The sequence below is a fragment of the Cynocephalus volans genome, chromosome 5 (assembly GCF_027409185.1).
Source record: "Cynocephalus volans isolate mCynVol1 chromosome 5, mCynVol1.pri, whole genome shotgun sequence".
Taxonomy (NCBI): Eukaryota; Metazoa; Chordata; class Mammalia; order Dermoptera; family Cynocephalidae; genus Cynocephalus; species Cynocephalus volans.
In genome coordinates this window covers 49130420-49151105 of record NC_084464.1, presented here as the reverse complement: position 1 = coordinate 49151105, position 20686 = coordinate 49130420, and the positions used below count along the sequence as shown (strand labels likewise).

Below are 20686 nucleotides of genomic sequence, written 5' to 3'. Positions count from 1 at the left end.
ACAAGGACAAACTGTTTTCCTATCTTAACACCATATCCACACCAAGAAATGCCACCACTATTTATTTTTAATGGCTCAACTAATTCCATAATAAATGATTTCTGTTTGCTGCCTTTATTTCCTTGTTATCAAGAGCCTCTTTAATGATTTCAGATTTTCCAATCGCCTTCTGCTAGCCATAAGCAACAGCTTTCCTTAGTCCTCATATTTTCTGACCCCTTTTCTTATGTCTTTCTTGATCCTGTAACAAGCTTTCTCCTTTCTTTAGCTTCCTTAACTCACTAGTTTCTCCTTCTCTTTCCTGAACCCCTAAGTACAATTCTTAGACCCTTGTCCTTCTTTATTTCCTTACCCATTTGCATAGCTTTAATCATTGCTTCTAGATTGCTAATTTCCAAACTAGGCCCATATTTATAATTTTCTATAGGACTATCTACAATAATCTAAAATTTAGCTCATCAGAAACTGAAAATAGTTTCAACCAGTGGGGATAACCCACTCCTTCCCTGACATCAGTCACATTTCTCCTCCCTCAATTCCCCAGGTTTATACTTTGCAATCTTTCTTCAGCCAAGTCTAATCAGCCATTGAATCCTGTCAATTATTCTTTTAAAACATCTTTCTCAGATTCATCTCTTTCTCCATCCCACTGGCCACGACCCAAAGAATATTCTCTGAATAAATAAGTAGGAATTGATTTTTTTTTGTAAGTCAAATATTGCTTTATATGCAAAAGGAAAACCCTATTTACATTAACCCAATGGCAAGGCATTTTATAGATTGAAGGGCTTTCCTATAAATTAATTCTTAGTTTATCTGGCCTGTAATACTGGGATTATCACGTTAGGAGTCTTTGAAATGATGTACACCTATGTATTACTTAAGGCATCAGAGAAAAACTATAATTTCTCTAACAGCAGGAAGTCTCCTCCTGATAGGTTAATTTTGTAGGTACTGCATAAAGAAGTGTATTCATTTAAAGGGACAAGTGACAACCAAGTGAACTACCAGAATGCTCTTAAACTCCTGGATCAAACTGGTAAGCCCTTTTCAAAAGTATTCCTCTGTGACCCTGCTACAGATTCCTCCTCTCTCTAAGGTTTAATTACTGTGATTTAGTGAAGCTGAGTGATCATCAAAGTTGAACAGAGCTGTATCTCAACTTTCCCAAGTATTAGGTGCTTATGTGCTACTCAAAAGCACTGCCAAGTCATATTTAAAGTTTTCCATTCAATAGAAAACACATTCCCACGGCTAGACTTTCCCTTTACATTCCAGTGTCCCTTTATCACTTCTAGTGACTCTACGGAAATAAATTCTAAACATTTCACTAGGAAGGTAATTCTTTAAAATAAAAAACCACATTAGTATTTTATTTGTCCTAATGATTGGCAAAATCTATCCTCCCTGTCTTCACTTTTTGAAATAAATATAAGTTACATCTCTTGCTCTCAAAGCTGGAATTAATTGTATTTGTTTTTGTACTTATTCTATATCTTCATGGTGTAAACTCCCAGAGCAAGACGCATGTTTATTACTACTATGCCATGTTCCTACAGAATATCCTGCAGGACTCTGTCACAGTGGTCTTTTAATCAAGTGCTGGACCAGCTGACTAACCACAGTGTCTCAGCTGGTCCTATATTCCACATAAACAACCACTTCTGAAGGTATGATCTATAACTTCGACAGCAGGCAATACAATAAGATTATGGCTTTAATCGGCTATGATTATGAAATATTTCCAAAGACCCTTCATAGGGGGGAAAGGGAGGGTGCCTTGGAAGCAGACACAGGTGTGAGGAATAAATGCCAGTCCACCTGCTGGCAGGAGAGGCAATGGGACTGTCTCTTCAGACAGATGAGCAAGAAGGAAAATGGATAACACAACTTGTCTTGGAAGCAAGCAGCAAGATGAGGCAGTAAAAACCCATCAGCATACATCATCCCATCGTGGCGCAGTGTCATCCCCAGCCTCTATTAGCCCTCGCTGCATCAGCGCAAGTCCCAGGCACTTTATCCTGTTTATAATTGCTGATGAGCAGTAATAAGGCCTCCATGCCTGAGCTCCGTCTGTTCCACATCAGCACCCACCTATTAGGTAATAACTTTTATTTACAGCCTTGCTTGATGCGCTGTTCTATTAGTACAGCCAGGAACCAAGTAGGGCAAAAAAAAAAGTCTCCTTAATGGGCACTATCATTGTGAGGCTCAGATGATTTATAAGGCAGCTTTGTGGCTGTTCTATCACACGCCTTCTGGTAAGACTGCTTTGGGAAGGCTACATTTCTAACATGCTGCCCTCTAACAGGCACACACATGCTATGGAGCAGCACCTGAAAGGTATTCCCAGATTCATCTCCCTCACCCCCCTCCAATCCAAAAGTTTCAAAGGAGGAGAGGGGTATTAAATTCTCTTGATATCCTTTTTAAATAGTGTTGGCTCAAGCATTTTGCCCCAGTGGAGCAATAGAACAGCTAATTAATGGAAGTTCAGTGCTCTTTTTTCTTGGTAAGAATGTAAGCTATGATAAAATAAATGACTGTAAGGGGGGCGGGGGAAACAGCTGTAACTGCATTTGTGGATCCAAGAAACCTGAATTTGCACAGAGCATGTGAACCATGAGAAGCTCAACACCAAAGCCCAGACTTCTCACACACACATCACCAAAACAGCAATAAGCCACATCATGCTTCCCTTTCCTTTTGATACTGGAGTACATTTTTATTTTTCAAGGGCAAAAATTCCTCTTGTCAAGACAAGCACCTAGCTTAAAATTCATTTTTACCAGCTTTTTCTCAGAAGTGGAGCCTCTACTTCTCCTGAGTAAAACCCAAACTAAGCATCTGAAACAAGCCTCTAATTTCAAGTCCAGCAAACCTACACATTACATGCTGAGCTGGCCAGACACACCAATTGGTGGCAAGGGGACCTAACTCTCACTTAGGGGTACAATTAAAAAACAGTAAGCTTTCCCTGACTTTTTCTGAAACATACACATTGTATATGGTGTCTTTAAACTCATCTGCTATTTTTACATATCAAGTATCAAATGATGTAATTATATAGTGCCTTACTCCCTCATTCTGTTCTTTAACATAAACTGAGGCAGACTGATTAAAGTTTTTACAGAGGAAAAAGAAGAACAAACCAAGAGAAAACATTTAGCAGATTATTTCCCTTTGCCAATCACCCACTCAATGGCCAAAACCCACATAGTGTCGTCAGTCAACAGCCACTATGACATACTATCACAGACTTTCTTGAGAACCACATTTTTTCTGTGGCAAAATATGGCAAGACGGCACCTTTTTGATTAGAGCAATTTTTGTAATCCTGCCAAATATTTGGTATTCATTTTGTCCCCTGCCCTAGGAATCAAATGAACTCCTCCAGGACCTGAGATGATGAGTATGCAAGGTAAAACATTTTTTTAATACTTTTTTCCTTGCCATGACAGATTTACTGTTTTGATCTTTCTTCAATGGTTACATTAAATGCTAATAAAAAATGAAAGGTTTATATCTTCCCTAATATTCTCCTGATGGGTACTTGCATATTACATAAGTAGGTCAAATTTCTAATTTTCTGCCTCAAATGCTGATACTGCAGACCTGAGGGAATAGCTATACCTGAACGACCAACAAGAAAGAAAAAAAAGTGAATCACACAGTTGAACTCACACCTAAAACCTTTAAAACTCCACAGAGCAAAGGAAGACATGAAGTCTTCCTCAGAAGAGCCATCTACAGTGTGTAATATTGACCAATACAGTTTATAGTCACTGACTCAACTCTGTAGGATTACATGTACTGGTGAAATGTTTCCATGAATATTGACTCTGCCAAGAGATAAAACACACAACTGTAGGTATTTCTAAGATTTATAGGGCCACCTCTGATTTAACATCACCACCCTTTAGCTTCTGAATCAATTTAAAAGATCTTATATAAACTTCTGGTAACATTGGGCAATGAAACATTTCCCTTTAACTGGCTTCTGAACACTGATGTGGAAAAGTTTAGCACATCAATCTTCTCAACTCCCAGGTGAAAGCGTTTTTTTCTCTTGTCTTTGTAAGAACAGACAATAATATCACAGGCAAACTGCTTGAAAGAAAAGGTTTTGGGGAAAAAAGAGAACGATGAACAATACAAGGCTGTTCTAGTTCTTGCTACTGTTCATCCCACTGAAAGGAAAATATGTGAACCAAAAAGAGAAACATGTGCTTTCCAGAGGAGGAAAGGGAGGAACAGAAGGAGAGAAGCAAAGGAAAGAAAGATGGATGGATGGAAGGAAGAATGGAAGGAAGGAAGGAAACCAAAACACAGCAGGTTAAGGGATATATAGTTAAACTAAATTACAGACTAGAAAGATGACAATTTCTGAAAAAACTGCCTTGATTTTTAAAGAGACAGTTTCTAGTCCCATCTGCTTTTATCTCAAGCAATACCACAGCTCCCTTATGGCCCTACCATTGGTTATTTTACTTGCTACTCTACTAATTATAATCACATTTTTAACATACGCATAGCATTTTTAACCATCATTTTTCAAGTCTGCCAGAGAGAATATTATCTACTCATCATATTTGCTAGAAGAAAAGTAAAAGCAAATATATGTGCAGTAGAGCAAAAGTCTGTTGACAGTACCATCAAGTCTATAAACTTGATTTTTTTCTTATTTTAATTTCATAAATAAAATGAAATGAAAATGAAAAGATAAAATGAAACGAAAAGACAAAATAAAGCCTTACAAGTGTGGTCAACTAGGAAGTGAGCAATTCTCTTGTTTTCATATGCTAAAAAGTCTGTCCCTTCATATATTCAACCTAGGGCTAAGAGATAAACTTATCCCCACTTGGATGATGCTAACCCTCCCCACCAGAGGAGCTGGCCCAGAGGAGCAGTCCTTGGGCTAGTCACTGTTCAAGGATCCTGCTGGAGACAGACTATTTCTCCAAGTAAATTTAAGACCAGACAAGGTTCTATATCTGTCCATTACAACTTAAATTTTAAGGTTTATCAATAGCAAACTCCAACAAAAGAAATATAACATTTCTTTTACTGTACCTCTGCAAAAGTCTGAAGAAAAAAATCATCTAACATGTCTTTCTATAAAAGAAATACAAAATAACATTTCTTTTACTGTACCTCTGCAAATATGTCTTAAGAAAAAATCACCTAACGTGTCTTTAAATAAGAAATCCTAATAAAAGGCAACAAACTCTCCTCCTTTTCCCCAAGGTACCTTAAACATAAAAATATGACATCATGAAGATATCCACCTAAATATCCAAATACCTTCTGTATTAGTCCGTTTTGTGTTGCTATAATGGAATTACCTGAGACTGGGTAATTTATAAAGAACAGAGGTTTATTTGGCTTACGATTCTGGGACAGCTGCATCTGGCATGGGCCTCAGGCTCCTTCTACTCATGGCGGAAAGTGGCAGGCAGCCGACGGGTACAAGCAGATCACATGACGAGAGGGAGAGAGGAAGAGAGAGAGAAAGATCTGCCCCCATGACTCAATCAATTTCCAACACTACCACATTGGGGATCAAATTTCCACATGAGTTTTGGAGGGGACAACACATCCAAACTCCATCACCTTCCAAATAAAATTGCCTAAAAGAGATGACCATAGGTCAGGTTACAATGTTTTAGCTTAAGGAACGATGTGATGGTTAGGAAAGATGAAGGACAAAAGGGAATCTTCTGGTAGTTTGTTGCTAAGGGAAGTGAACTCTTTCCTTCACAATATACTCTTTCTTGGCAGGAATGTTGTGAGAATTAACAAGGGAACATGTGGAAAACATTCTGAGCTCTTTGAAGAAATGTAAACTCTATCTAGTAATCTGAAGGTGTTATATGCTTTCACTCTCACATTCTAACCAAAAGCAACTGGGGACTTAGCAGCACTTTTCAACTCTTTGCTGACTGTAGATATCCCAGAGCTCTACAAAGGGGGCAGGGGTGGGGTGGAGTGGGGACAACCACACATCGCTTTACTTAACTTGTCTCTGCTTAAACACCAAAATGATCACGGTGCTGCTATTTTTTTCCATTTAAAGATTACACTGAGTTTAACTGTTAATAGTTCTGTGTGGCTAAAAGTCAGCACCTAATGAAAAGTCTTTCCCGCCTTGCTTTAAAAAGTCAAACTGATCTTTCATTTGCCACCACAACTACACTTTTTGCAATCTGCTTCTTAGACTCACTGTTATCACAAAGCAATTTCTTAAAAAGACTTCCCTCTCATTTTGATGGTTGCAGACTAAACCACTCTACACTGCTGTCTGCCTCTCAAAATTAAAATACCCTCTACCTGATCAAAACAATAGACACTTGAAATATAAATGGAGACTGATTAATCAGCCACTCAGGTCTTTACCTACTAAACAAATAACAATGGGTCTAATGCTAATCTTTAGATCTAATTTTCAAAGTAATAATAAGAAAGTGACTTGCTTATTGAAGAAGAGGTCACCAATCTTTTTTCACTGCACACTCCTATCAAAAATATTTGGCCATGTATATTTAATATGTATATATTTGTATGAATATTTGTTTATAAACTACATGTATGGACTAATATATATATACACACACACACATATTATAAAATAAATTTGCAAAAGAGAAATTTTAAAAGGCTGAGTTAGCGAGCTTTTATTATTTTCTCCCCACACCTCACAGACTGTACATTGTGTACCCTTCTTCAGAGACTGCTGACTTAAAGAACCACTTTATTCTAGTCTAAGTATCCCTTTCTCTAACACACATCATTATGAAGCTCAAGGCTGCTTTAGGTCCAACCTTGTATGCCTAAATTGGCTGGGAAGCAGTTGGTAAGATTTTACATAGGGTCTTACAATAAATGTCATTCATCACTGCAAAGTAATTATTTACTATCGATGTCTGAAGGTGCATGTTGGATCTGTCTGGGAAATCCTTGGGAGAGCCCCCATGGTAGAAGTGACAGAGCACATGTTACAGGCATGAGTCCTACTCTTGAAGAACCTAGACATAAAGACTTCAAGGAACCTTCCAGTGATATAACAATAACAATTGATGATTCAGAAGAAAAATGATCAGAACCCCTCATGGGCAACTGCTGTTTGCAGGATAGAGAGAAAGATGAAGACAGAGACAGGCAACCTGTGACTCTCAAAGCAAATCATTTAATTTACTTCTCAAAATCAGGAAGCTTTGTCCTCTAGTCAGGGCTGGTACCTAAGGCTGAAGCACTCTGGCTAGCCTGAGCAGCCTTGGAACTTACAGAACAGGCTACTTGAAAAGAAGTCCAGCAGGCTGAACTTGATGGCCTTTAATGTCCATGCTGAGAAATCTCAACTTTCCTTCAGGCTTTTTTGGAGATGAGCTGCACATTGCATTAACTTCCTTCTAAGCCAAAAATTCTCAATCTTTTTCTAGTTAAAATGTATGTATTCACCTAAATGAAGGCCTAGAAATGTGTGACTGAACTCAATGCCTCTCTTATCTTTCACTTAATGGAGACCTAAAAATATTATCCTCAGTTTCTACTATAATATTGACATGCAATAGAGAATGTGATTAACATAAAATCAATTAATGAAACTGGGTATGGCAATGAGTGCTAGTACTTCTACCTTACTCTTCCTTCTGCCTAAAACACCTATTGATGTATGTATCAACATCTTCTAACAGGTATACTCTGAAACTCTGCAAAGACAGGCCTGTTTGAGGTTTAACATCAAACTATGAGCATTTAAAGGAGCTGAAGTTTCAGTGTAAGTATGTACATGGAAATATTTTGTGCTATTTCTGTTGAGGAGTTACAAGGACTTTTTAATTAATGAAAAATACTCTATGACTTTTAGAAAAATAATGTTAATTATTCTGACTCTCCCAAATATAATCCTTGAGATATTTTAAATAGCAAGCAGCATTATTACAAAAAGCAAATATTGTTAATAAATCAAGCTATAGGCTGGGGGCAATGGGCATTATGACTGCTCTTTAGAGAGCTACAAGAATCATGACTTCATGTTTAATAAAGATGTCACAGATGCACAAAGATGTTTTTGGGACTCCATGCTTCTAAAAAGAATGATTTCAGCACATGGCTTTAAGAAGAATGAAAAAAAAATTTTTTTCCAAAATTAAAGACACAATAATAGTCAAGTTAAAACACTGATTTTCTATACTAAGTCTTCTTTCACCCTCCAGACTCCATTATTTAAGCAATATTTTTTTAGTACGTACAAGACTTAGACAAATTAGCCACATGTACAAACTGAATATGATCTGCATTTTCTGTATGTTTCACTTCTTAACAATATTCTTCACATATTAGGCAGGTAAACTTTGATGTCCACTTTCTTGGATCTAGTCACCAGCATTAACTCAGTCAACCTGACCCCCAAGAATACCACTGTGACCTCTGCTTACACTCCACTCCCAATACTAGGCACATAATAGATCACTTCACAATTAATAGAAGAAATCAGAGAGTACCCTGGCCAGCACACCAAGTCAGAACCAGTTGCTAATTCCTGTGACAAATTCAGGAAAGGATGAATTCACATAAGAATGACGTACATACCTGTAGCACAGGATCTTTTGGTTGGTGTGATTAACGAGACCTGAGCTGTGTCTGTGCATGGCCCACCTAGAAACAGAAAGGTAGGCACATAAGTAAAGACATATCTTCTACATGCCCATATTTGCTATGTTGAATAAAGAGAAACCTAAGAAGGAAAGGATCGAACTGCAAATGTGCATGAGGAGGGGCAGTAGGAAAGATAGTAATGGTGGGTTAATTCTAAGAATCTAATTTTAGTTCAGAAATTTCGTCTATAAAGATCCATAGTGTTTCTACATTAACATGTTTTTCATAAAAAAAAGTCAAGTCTCACATAATGTTAAGAACTTAAAGGATAAAAATCTAACCAAAAATTCAGATCCAGATGAGAGGAAATTACCCATAAGTTTGGGGAGAGGAATTCTTCTTTCACAGAGTGATAAACAGGAATATTCCCTCTTAAGTTAATCTCTGTGATCACTCAACCTTTGCATTTATTGCAAAACTAGCCTTATTTAAATGGGGGAAACTCCCCAAGAAAAAACTGCTTGTCAGAAGAAATAAGGATGATTGTAATATATAAGAAAAGTATTGCTGACTAAGGAAGAATATTTAGTTTCACTTTAAGAAACATGATATGAAAAAGGCCTTCATGGAATCTCAGTGGACCCAGAGATCTGATGCGTAGGCATAATTCAAGAGTATGCAATAAACACAGTCAGTGGTGAAGGCTTGAAAAGCCTTCTGCAGATTCATTCTGCAGATTTGGAACCATCAACACATTCTAAAGTTGATACTTCACACCCCAAAACCCACAACTGACTATGCCCTACTTTCTGAAATCAGAAGTTACTATACAAATTTGAAGGTCAGTGGTTCTCAACAGGCCCTGGGAGAGACAGTGGTAATGATCATGAAGGCCATAGAACACAAACACAGTTACTTTGCATAGTTGTACATCACCTATGACAAAACTTCATATCACTGAAGTTACTCACTGAAAAGGAAGGAAAGATGAAAGAGCTCTGAGACCTGTTCCTAGAGTTTATGCCACTGAGATCCATGGGGTTAGTGACTTGGAGATCCCACCCAAGAAGTTCACCATTAGCCCACTCTTTCCTCTACTAAGGCCATAATGGAAGCAACCCTTACTGAATGTAAGAAGACAAAGAGGGGAAATTTTAAAAGGGAGGAAAAACCAAGTAAGTGCATTGTTAACTTCAAAAAATGCTTAATAAATATCTACTATGTGCCACCACAAATTAGTCCTGTGGTTAGGGAACTTATATACAATCTTGTTAGGAAGACAAAATTTATGTACATAAATAAAGAATAATAGATGACAGCCATAAGTAGCTTGATGGAAAACGATCAAGTGCCAAAGAATATGGAACAGGTAACAAATGCCATATGTAATCAAGGGAAGACGCTCATCATGGGCTGGTATTATCTGGGAATCCAAGAATTTGAAAATGAGGCAAGAATATATTGAAGAGTTTAGAAAGTCAGACCAGAGAGCAGAGTATTCTAATTGAAAATTTTTCTACAAATGTCATATTCACCAGAGAAAGGTTAACATAGTAAAATACCAGAGGTTCAAATGGACAACTGTGACATGAAAATAGGCAACATTAAGAGACAATGAGCCACATACATATGTAACACATACCCCACATCCTAAAGAACTCTCTGGGCACTGGCTTTTTATAGCTCCATAAAATGCTGTAGCTTCTACTTCCATGTAAGGATTTTTGGTTTGTTTTTGTTAATTGAAGCATTATATCTGGGAAAGCACGGCTCTTATAGAAGACTCAGTTTAAGTCTTGCAATTACTCCTTACCTGCTGGGTAATCCTAAATAAGTGATCGTCAGTTTCTTTATCAAAAAAAAAAAAAAAAAAAAAAAAAAAAGGGAATAGTAACATTGCCAATAAGCCAGAGGTTGATGGATCATCTGTGCAAAAAGGCTTCATAAACTACTCGTATAAAGCTTTATGTTATGTATCATTATCACTTTCTCTTCCACCACATTTTATGCTCCCAAGGGTCAAGACTCACACTGTTATCTACTATTGGGTCATGACTATGTGGAAAGTGGATGCTTAACAATGCTCATTAAGTGACCACTGCAAGCTGTTTGACTTAGGAGAGTAATGCACATTTTAAAAGAACTTTTTTACTGAGGTATAACATAAAAAGAATGAAATACTAGAATGAAGTGCACAAATCTTAAATATACATCCTGAAGGATTCTAACATATGTATACTTGTGTAATGATCCTCAGATACAAAATATTAAAACAACTCCAGCATCCAGAAAATTCTGGGGATAATTTTAAAAATACAGATTACCAGGCTCCAAGTCTGGAAATGTTGATGCCAAATGTTGGGGTAGGTCTAGGAGGAGATCAGTGTACATTTCTAAATGACTTTAGCACAATGTAAACATTAACAGCCCAGTTAGCTTGAATCGCTGGTAACATTTTTTTTTTAACCCCTAGCACAATATCTGGCCAGGATTACTAAATTACCACAACATAGTGAGCTGCATAGAGCACAAGAGTCAATAAGGGTGTAACTACCAGAATACTTTTTTAAAAGAACATAAAATAATTCATCCAGTAAAACTGTAAGAGAAGGAAGAAATCGTCAACTCAAAACCCCTAAAGAAATTTGCCTGGGACTCATGATTAACATTTCTGTATTTACAAGTGTCCTAGATGATTATCAAGTAAGAGAATCTTTACCTCATCCACAGATTGAGAGTTTATCCTTCTAAATTTTCTAGAGAATGAATTTCTGTAGGTTTTAGCAAATATGCAAATAACTTTAAGGCAACCTTAAAGTTATCTAGCATATCTCAACATGCATCACCATGAAAGAGTTCTCCAGAGAGCTTGTTAAACTAACAACCCAATCCAATGTATTCACTACATTAAAGTACATACAGAACCATAGTTAGGTCAAGACAAATTGACAGCAAGAGTAACTGGTAGTGATAATATATCCCAGCTTTGGTAATTGGGCAATATTATCAACAGAGACCTTTGAATTAAGTTTGGTCTGGCAGACTACAACCTATAAGACTTTAAAATCCAGAACGGAAGCATATGAGCACCATGCATATATTCCACACTAATTGTGCTGTTATCTAAAACTCCTATATATACCCTCAAATAAAAGGAACAGCCACAGAAGATTACGATATCTATCCTAACACAATTAATTCCAAATCAACTCTATTAAAAAGAATGCAAAAAATTAAGGGCCGTTCAAGTGAAACTTTTTAGGTTTCTGCCCACAACAAATAAAAATATAACATGGGTCTCCCGTGGTTACAGCAAACAAAATAGTTTTGAGAATTGACGATAAGGGTCAAAGTCAGGATATCTGCTCCATCAAAGGAATAGAGTTGGCTTTTCTTTTCTGTGCTTTCTAATGCCTTGGAGAGGCGCTGGCATATGTCCCCATAAGTCACTGTAAACTCTGCTCCCATTTTTGGCCTTTCTTCTTCTTTCCAAGTAGCAGGGTGTACAGCACTTGAAACTGAAGAGCAAGGTGAGGAAGCCTCTTCATGACTGTGGTTTATTTCAGTGCATGTGGAGTATGTGTGTGTTTGTGTTAGTGTGTGTGTGTGAGTGACTGTGTGTGTGTTTTGAATGGGATTGAGGTTGTGAAAATAAATGGATGTATTCCTGAGCACAGAACAATTCAAACCATTACCTTCTAAGAAGCCTATATTAGTGGCAACTGAGTTTGGAAAAATAAGTTTTGGGGTTTTGCACATTAAAAAAAAAAAATCACAGAGTTCCTTGCTTAGTATGACAGACCAAATGATTTCAAGATTAAACAAACTGAACTAACTTTTAGCTAATCATCATGAGTGCTTTCTGCTTTCTTTTGCTAAAGCAAATTGAATAACTGAATTTTTTCAAGTTTCTTCATCTGGAGATATTTAATAACAGTCTAGTGTTTTGCATTTGATATTACATTCAAAGGACTTTTTCCTAAAATAATGTCAAGTTTCAACAATTTAGGGTTTAAAATTTGCAAGGGAATAATTCCTGTGGTAGCTAGCTTGTAATTTGTGACTAGAGAAGTCTGAATAGTCTATCTTTTCTTCTATGGATGTTTCTATTCTTGTATTAAAGGTGTCACACATAACGTAGCACTATGGATCGCATTTGCAATTCCACGTGAAAGCCATGACATTATATTCTTCAGCTGTATTCCCAACAAGTAGAAACCTTTAAAAACATTTGCAATGGGGTAGTGAATTTTACTGGGGAAAAAGTACTGATTTCAGCCCTGTAAAGATGAAGACACAGGTCAAATCTGCATCCTCACTTCACTGTAACCTAAAGAAACAGTACTAAATAAAGGTATCCCATTAACAATCAACATACACATTTCAAACTGAAGTAGGAAAATTCTTAAATTTTTTTTAGTGTCTTAAAAAAAAATAGTTTACTAAACATGTAAAAAAAAAAAAACCCTGAGTTACCCATATAGTAGTCAATCCCATATGCTGGTTGAAGATTTTGACTCCAGGAAGAAGATGACAAAACTAGTTTGGAGGACAGCTGCATTGAGGCTAGCAATCCTCTCAGGCACTCAAAACCCCAAGCTAAGTACATACAGAAAAATAGTATTTCTCCTTCATCTTGAAATGGAGACCAACAATCTACTCTGAAAGGTTTTGTTAAAACAGCTGTGATGACTGGTTATTTTTGGCTCCTGGTTTTACTAGCTCTCATTGGCTGCAATTAAACCATGTGCTTAAAACATATCAATTAGGAAAAACAGATTGCCAACCAATCAGTTAGCTAAAAATTGCCAGAAGCTCAATAATCAAATATTCTACTAGCAGTCTTTTCATGGTAACTGAAAAACATTAATACACAAAAATAGCCATTCCTTTTGTAGATTTATAACACTTCAATTTTCTTGCTTAATTAACATGACATTTACATAACAGTATCTAATTAATTTCCAAAGAAAGCCCTGTGGGCTAATTAGAAATGCATCATCCTTTTTTAACCAGCTTGTCAATTCCACTCTATCATAAACTGTACATTGTTTACCTTTGCAGCATCTCACTTTTCCAGGCTCATAGTTCTAAAAGTGATTTCAGACAAGAAATTAAAGAGCTACAATTCTCCCCCTTCTCTAAAGATTTGAGAGTTTCTTGATGAGGCTTCTCAAAAAAAGACAAAAAGAAGTAAAGAAAGGAAATCTATGCAATGGAGATAGTGAAATACACTCTACACCGTGTCCTGATATGGCCATGTTAAGAATGTTAAATTAGGGCCGGCCCCGTGGCACACTCGGGAGAGTGGAGCACAGTGGCGCTCCCGCTGGGGGTTCGGATCCTATATAGGACTGGCCGGTGCGCTCACTGGCTGAGCGCAGTGCAGGCGACACCACACCAAGGGTTGAGATCCCCTTACCGGTCACAAAAAAGGTGTTGCGATCCCCTTACCGGTCACAAAAAAAGACCAAAAAAAAAAAAAAAAAAGAATGTTAAATTATTCAGCAATCCCACTACTGAGTACATTCCCAAAGAAAATAAAATCAGTATGTCAAAGAGATATCTGCACTCATTTTTATTGCAGCACTATTCCTAACTGCCAAAATATGGAATCAATCTAAGTGTCCAGTAACAGATGAATGGATAAAGAAAATATGGTATATATACACAACGGAATACTATGCAGCCATAAAAAAGAATGAAATCCTGTCATTTGTGGCAACATGGATGAACCTGAAAGACATTATGTTAAAATAAGCCAGGTACGGAAAGACAAATACTGCATGACCTCACTCATATGTGGAACCTAAAAAAGTTTATTCATAGAAGATTGTAGATTAATGGTTACCAGAGGCTGAGGAGGGAAGGGGGATGGGGAGAGATTGGGTACAAAGTTAAATTAAAGTAGATCTGAATAATAAGTTCTGATATTCTAGTGCACAGTAGAATGACTATGATTATTAATATTGTATTGTACATTTCCAAATAGCTAGCAGAGAGAATTTTCAATGTTCTCACCACGAAGAAATGATAAACGTATGGGGTGATGGATATGATAAATACCCTGATTTGATCATTACACAATGTACACATGTACTGAAACAATACACTGTACCCTGTAAATATGTACAATTATATGTCAACTGAAAACAAAAAAAGAATGTAAAATTATCTTTTAAAAATGTTCAAATAGTCTATATTTCTTTAGCAGTAAAATATTCCTTTTTAAAAAGCCTTCAACATGCACATGGAGATTTAAAACAGTAAAGAATTGATGGTAATAAATGGGTATCAGGGACAGATCAGAATGCAAAAGAAAGTCATTTCTTCAGAAAAGAAATCTTACCCTCCTCCAACCTTACCCTAAACCTGCAATTCACGAATTGTTTTAATCAGAAAGGACACACCTAATCTGTCTATATAATTGAGCTTGAAAAGCACTATCGATTAAAAACAAGGATACATAAAGATATAATGAGTGGGAATCTAAGTTTACAGGAAAGCTTCAGCCCAGATAACAGCTCTCCCATTTCTCCAAATGAAACTTCCAAATTAAACAATTTACAAAGCTTGCTACAGAATCTAAGTGTAAATCTCCTAGTTAGAAGTTCTAATCCTCACTCATTGCATGATCTCTCACACCATTTAGATCTAAATGAGGAATTTATGAGAAGGGGATTTTCAAAGTGGGTCAGAACTTGCTACTGGTAGCTTATCTATTTTTCTCATAAAGAGCTTCTCAACAAAATTTCATTACTACTCCACCCTGACTCCCCTAAATAATTAAAGTGTTGGGTAGCTCTGCAAATATTACAGCATGTATGTGTGTATGGGTATGTTTATTATTAGCTTACTTGCTCAACAGAAATAAAATTAAAATTCTCCCATACCACCTTCCCCTGGGAACAACACTAAGAGCAGCTATGGATTGAATTATTCCCCCCAAAGTCCAGGTATTGGAAACTTAACCCCCACTGTGACTGTGTTAAAAGGGTGGGAAATCCTGTTATGGTAATTGAAAGATGGGGCTTTGAAGAGGTGATTAGATTGTTAGGACCATGCCATAGTAAATGGATTAATCCACATGATGATTTAATGGTGGTCATAGATGTGGTTCTGAGGGCTTTAAAAGAAGAGCCAGTGAGGAGGTTAGTCTCTCTCTCACTCCTGCCTTTCTCACAGTGTGATATGCTGCTTCACTGAAGTCATCACCAAAGAAAGTCCTCACCATAAGTGTTCCCTGGACTTCGGACTTCCCAGCCTCCAAATTGTAAGCAACAAATGATCCCTGATGATAAGTGATGTTGAGCATTTTTTAAAATACTTGTTGGGCATTTGAATGTCTATTCAGCTCCTTGACCCACTTTTTAATTGGGTTATTTAGTTTTTTGCTGTATACCTGTCTGAGTTCCTTGTATATTCTGGATATTAATCCCTTGCCAGATGCACAATTTGCAAATATTTTTTCCCATTCTGTAGGTTATCATTTCACTCTGTTTGTTTCCTTTGCTGTGCAGAAGCTTTTTAGATTGATATAGTCCCATTTTATATTTTTTCTTTGGTTGCTTGTGCTTTTGGGTCTTATTCATAAAGTCTTGGCCCAATCCTACTTCCTGAAGTGTTTCTCCTATGTTTTCTGTTAGTAGCTTTATAGTTTCAGGTCTTTTTACTTAAGTCTTTAATCAGTTTTGAGTTGTTTTTGGTATACGGTGAGAGGGAGGTCTAATTTCATTCTTCTGTATATGGATGTCCAACTTTCCCAGCACCATTTACAGAAAAGGCAGTTTTTTCCCCAATGTATGTTCTTGGTGCCTTTGTAAAATTTCCATTGGCTGTAAGTCTGTGGGTTGATTTCTGGGTTCTCTATGCTGTTTCACTGGTCCAATTGTTTATTTTTATGCCAGTACTATGCTGTTTTGGTTACTACAGCTTTGTACTATAGTTTGAAGTCAGGTAGTGTTATGTCTCCAGCTATATGATTTTTACTTTTATTTTTTCACTCAGGATTGCTTTGGCTATTTGGGGTCTTTTGTTGTTCTATATGAATGTTAGGATTGTTTTTTCTATTTCTGTGAACAATGTCATTGGTATTTTGATGAATCTGTAGATCACTTTGAAAAGTATAGATATTTTCACAATATTGATTCTTCCAATCCAAGAGCATGGAATGTTTTCCACCTTTTTGTGTCTAATTTCTTTCAGTAGTGATTTGTAGTTCTCACTGTAGAGATCTTTCACCTCCTTGGTTAAACTAATTCCTAGGTGTTTTATTTTTCTGGTGAGTATTGTTAATGGGCTTATGTTCGTGATTTCTCTTTCTGTTTAATTGTTATTGGAGAATATAAACACAACTGATTTTTGGATGCTGATTTTATATCCTGCAACATTACTGAAATTATCAATCAGCTCTAAGAGTTTTCTGGTAGAGTCTTTAAGTTTTTCTGCATATAGGATCATGTCATCTGCAAACAGGGATAGTTTGACTTCACTTTTTCCAATCTGGATACCCTTAATTTCCTTCTCTTGCCTGATTGCTCTGGCTAGTACTTCCAATACTATGTTAAATAGGAGTGGTAAGAGTGGGCATCCTTGTCTTGTTCCTGTTCTTAAGGGAAAGCCTTTAGTTTTTCTCCATTCAGGATTATATTGGCAGTGGGCTTGTCATAAATGACTTCTACTGTGTTGAGATACTTTCCTCCCATACCTAATTTGCTGAGAGTCTTTATCATGAAGGGATGTTGAATTTTGTTGGATGCTTCTTCTGCATCAATTGAGATAATCATGTGGTTTTTATCCTTGATTTGGCTGATGTGGTGTATCATGTTTATTGACCTACACTGAACCATCCTTGCATCCCTGGGATGAATCCCACTTGATAGTGGTGTATAATTTTTTTTGATGTATTGCTGTATGCTGACTGCTGGTATTTTCTTGAGGATTTCTGTTTCTACACTCAGCAGAGATATTGACCTGTAGTTATTTTGTTGTTGTTGTACCTTTGGTTTGGTATCAAGGTGATGCTGGCCTCATAGAATGAGTATGGGAGAGTGGACTTGGTTTCAATTTTCTGGAATAGTTTGAAGAGAATTGGTTTTAATCCTGCTTTAAAGGTTTGGTACGATTCAGCAGTAAAGACACCTGGTCCTGGGCTTTTCTTTGCTGGAAGATTGCTGATTACTGTTTCAATCTTGTTGCTTGTTACTGGTCTGTTAAGGCTTTCTATTTCTTTTTAGTTCAGCCTTGGTAGTCTGTCTGTGTACAGAAATTTACCCATTTCCTCCAGCTTTTCAAATTTGTTGGCATATAGTTGTTTGTAATATTCTCTAATGATTTTTTGTATTTCTGTGGTTATCAGTTGTAACGTCTTTTTCATTTCTGATTTTTGTAATTTGGGTCTTTGTTGTTGTTAACGTAGCTAATGGTTTGTCCATTTTGTTTATCTTCTCAAGAAACCAATTTTTGTTCCATTGATCTTTTGTATAGTTTTTTGGGTCTCTATATCATTTAGTTCTGCTCTGATCTTATTTCTTTCCATCCACTAACTTTGGGATTGGACCATTCCTGTTTTTCCTAGTTCTCTGAGCTGTGGTGTAAGACTGTTTACCTGAAATCTTTCTATTTTTGTGATTTAAGCATTTATTGCTATAAACTTCCCTCTTAGCACTGCTTTTGTAGTATCCCACAGGTTTTGATATGATGTGTCTTTATTTTTGTTGGTTTCTAGAAATTTTTGATTTCCTTTTTAATTTCTTCTCGTACTCACTGGTCATTCAGGAGCCTGTTGTTTAATTTCCATGTATTTGTATAGAGTCCTGAATTTCACTTGTTATTTATTTCTAGTTTTAATCTGCTGTGGTCTGAAAAGATACTTGAGATGATCTTGATATTTTTAAAGTTATTGAGACTTGCTTTGTGAACTAGCATAGCATGTGGTCAATCTTGGAGAAACTTCCATGTGCTAATGAGAAGCGTGTATATTCTGTAGTTGTTGGATGAAATGTTCTGTAGGTATCTGCCAGGTCTAATTGGTCTAATGTGTAGTTTAAATCCTGTATTTCTCTGCTGATATGTTCCCTGGATGATCTGTCCAATGATGAGACAAGGGTGATCAGGTCCCTCACTATTATCATATTGGAGTCTATCTTTTTCTTTAGGTGTAATGGTGTTTTCTTTATAATCTGGGTGCTCCATTGTTGGGTGCATACATAATTATGATTGTTATGTCTTCCTGTTGGATAGATCACTTGTCTCTTTTTACAGTTTTTGGTTTAAAGTCTATTTTAGCCAATATAAGAATAGCTACTTCTGCTCATTTTTAGCTTCCACTTGTGTAGTATATATTTTTCCAACCCTTCTCTATTAGTCTGTGTGCATCTTTACAGGTGAGGTGGGTCTCTTGAAGACAATATATGGTTGGGTCTAGTTTTTTGATCAAATCCATCAGTTTCTGTCTTTTGAGAGGGAGTTTAATCCATTTACATTTAGGGTTGTTATTGAGAGGTACTGTATTACTCCTGTTGTTTTACCACTTTTTGTTTAGATGTGTTAGATATCTTTTGTTCCTTTCTTCCTCTTTTATTGCTCATATTCAAAGTTTGCTGGGTTTTTTTTTTTTTTTTTTTGAGGTGGTAAGATTTAGTTTCTTTTTTCTTTCTCATTTGCATTTGTGTTTTGCCAGTAGGTTTTGTTCTTTCTTGTGTATTCATGGTAGTGATTATTGTTGTTCAGATTCCAGATGCAGGACTCCCTTGAGAATTTCTTGCAGGGCTGATTATGTGGTGATGAAGTCCCACAGTTTTTGTGTCTGTGAAATACACTATTTTTCCTTTATTTCTGAAGAATACCCTTGCTGAGCATGTTATTCTTGGCTGGCAGTTTTTTTTCTTTTAGTATTTTGAATATGTCACCCCATTTTCTTCTCACCTGTCGAGTTTCAGTTGTGAAGCCTGCTGTAAGTCTGATGGGGGCTCCCTTATAGGTGACTTAAGGCTTTTCTCTTGCTGCTTTTAGGATTCTATCTTCATCTTTGAGCTTTGCCAGTTTGAATATAATGTGTCTCAGAGATGATCTTTTTGGATTGAATCTGTTTGGGGATCTTTGAATTTCTTGGATTTGAAGGTCTGTTTCTCTTCCTACACCTGGGAAACTTCCCATTATTATTTCATTGAATAGATTTTCAAGGCCTTTATCTTTCTCCTCCACTTCTGGAACACCCATGATTTAGATGTTTGAGGGCTTAAGGTTGTCTGCTGGCTCTCATAGCCCTTCTTCATTTTTTAAAATTCTTTTTTCTTTTTTTTTTTGTCTGCCTGGGTTATTTCATAAAGACCATCTTCAAGTTCAGACATTCTTTCTTCTGCTTGCTCTAATCTGCTGCTTAAGCTCTTGGCTGTGTTTTTTATTTCACTGAGTGAGTCTGTCAGTTCCATGAGTTCTGCTACATTCTTTTTGAAGGTATTACTACTCTCCTTGTAAATTTCCTCCTCCATATCCTAGACATTTTTTCTTGTTTCATTGTATTGTATAACTGAGTCCTGTCATATCTCATTGAGTTTCCTTAAAATAGTTACTCAGAATTCCTTTTCAGTCATTTCAAGGGGTTCCTGTTCTGTAAGTTCTGGTTCTTGAGAGTTACTAAATTCCTTTGGTGTTGTCCTATTTTCTGGGGGTTTTTTTGTTTTGTTATGTTTTTTTATTTCTTCTATCTGGTCATTTGTTAGATCAGTTGCTTCTTCTATTACTCTGGAGTGGTCCTTGAGGAAAAAGTCTTCCTTTTTTTCCAGGCTCCTCGAGTGACTCTCCTTGTGTCAATGAAGTCAGCTATGTGGTGGGTCACCTGCACAGTAGTTGTGGATGTTACTGTGGCAGCAAGCTGTCTGTGCAGCAGAAGCTGTGGTGGTGGCTGCTGCAGACCACCTCTGCAGAGGCTGTGTGAGGCTTCCCCAGTAGCGGTGGCACAGGTGTTTGCCTTCTGCATGGGTGGGATGGGGTGGTGGCAGCAATTGCCCAGGTTTTCTGCTTGCCTGGCACTTTACCCATGTCTGCAGTGGGGTTTCCTGCCTTCTGCACAGGAAGGGTGGGGCAG

General features: G+C 36.9%; 1 protein-coding gene across 3 annotated transcripts in view; it reads right to left on the bottom strand.

Annotated features, from left to right (window-relative positions):
* The window catches only part of ZFAND3 (zinc finger AN1-type containing 3), a 346720-nt gene that overhangs the window by 63793 nt on the left and 262241 nt on the right, over positions 1-20686 (bottom strand). For 2 of the 3 annotated variants that reach the window (XM_063097510.1, XM_063097511.1), the window contains exon 4: positions 8593-8658. The exons of the other annotated variant lie outside the window; for it this stretch is intronic. In XM_063097510.1, coding sequence (XP_062953580.1) covers positions 8593-8658 — 66 coding nt within the window. The remainder of the gene's footprint in view (positions 1-8592; positions 8659-20686) is intronic. 3 annotated transcript variants of the gene reach the window in all.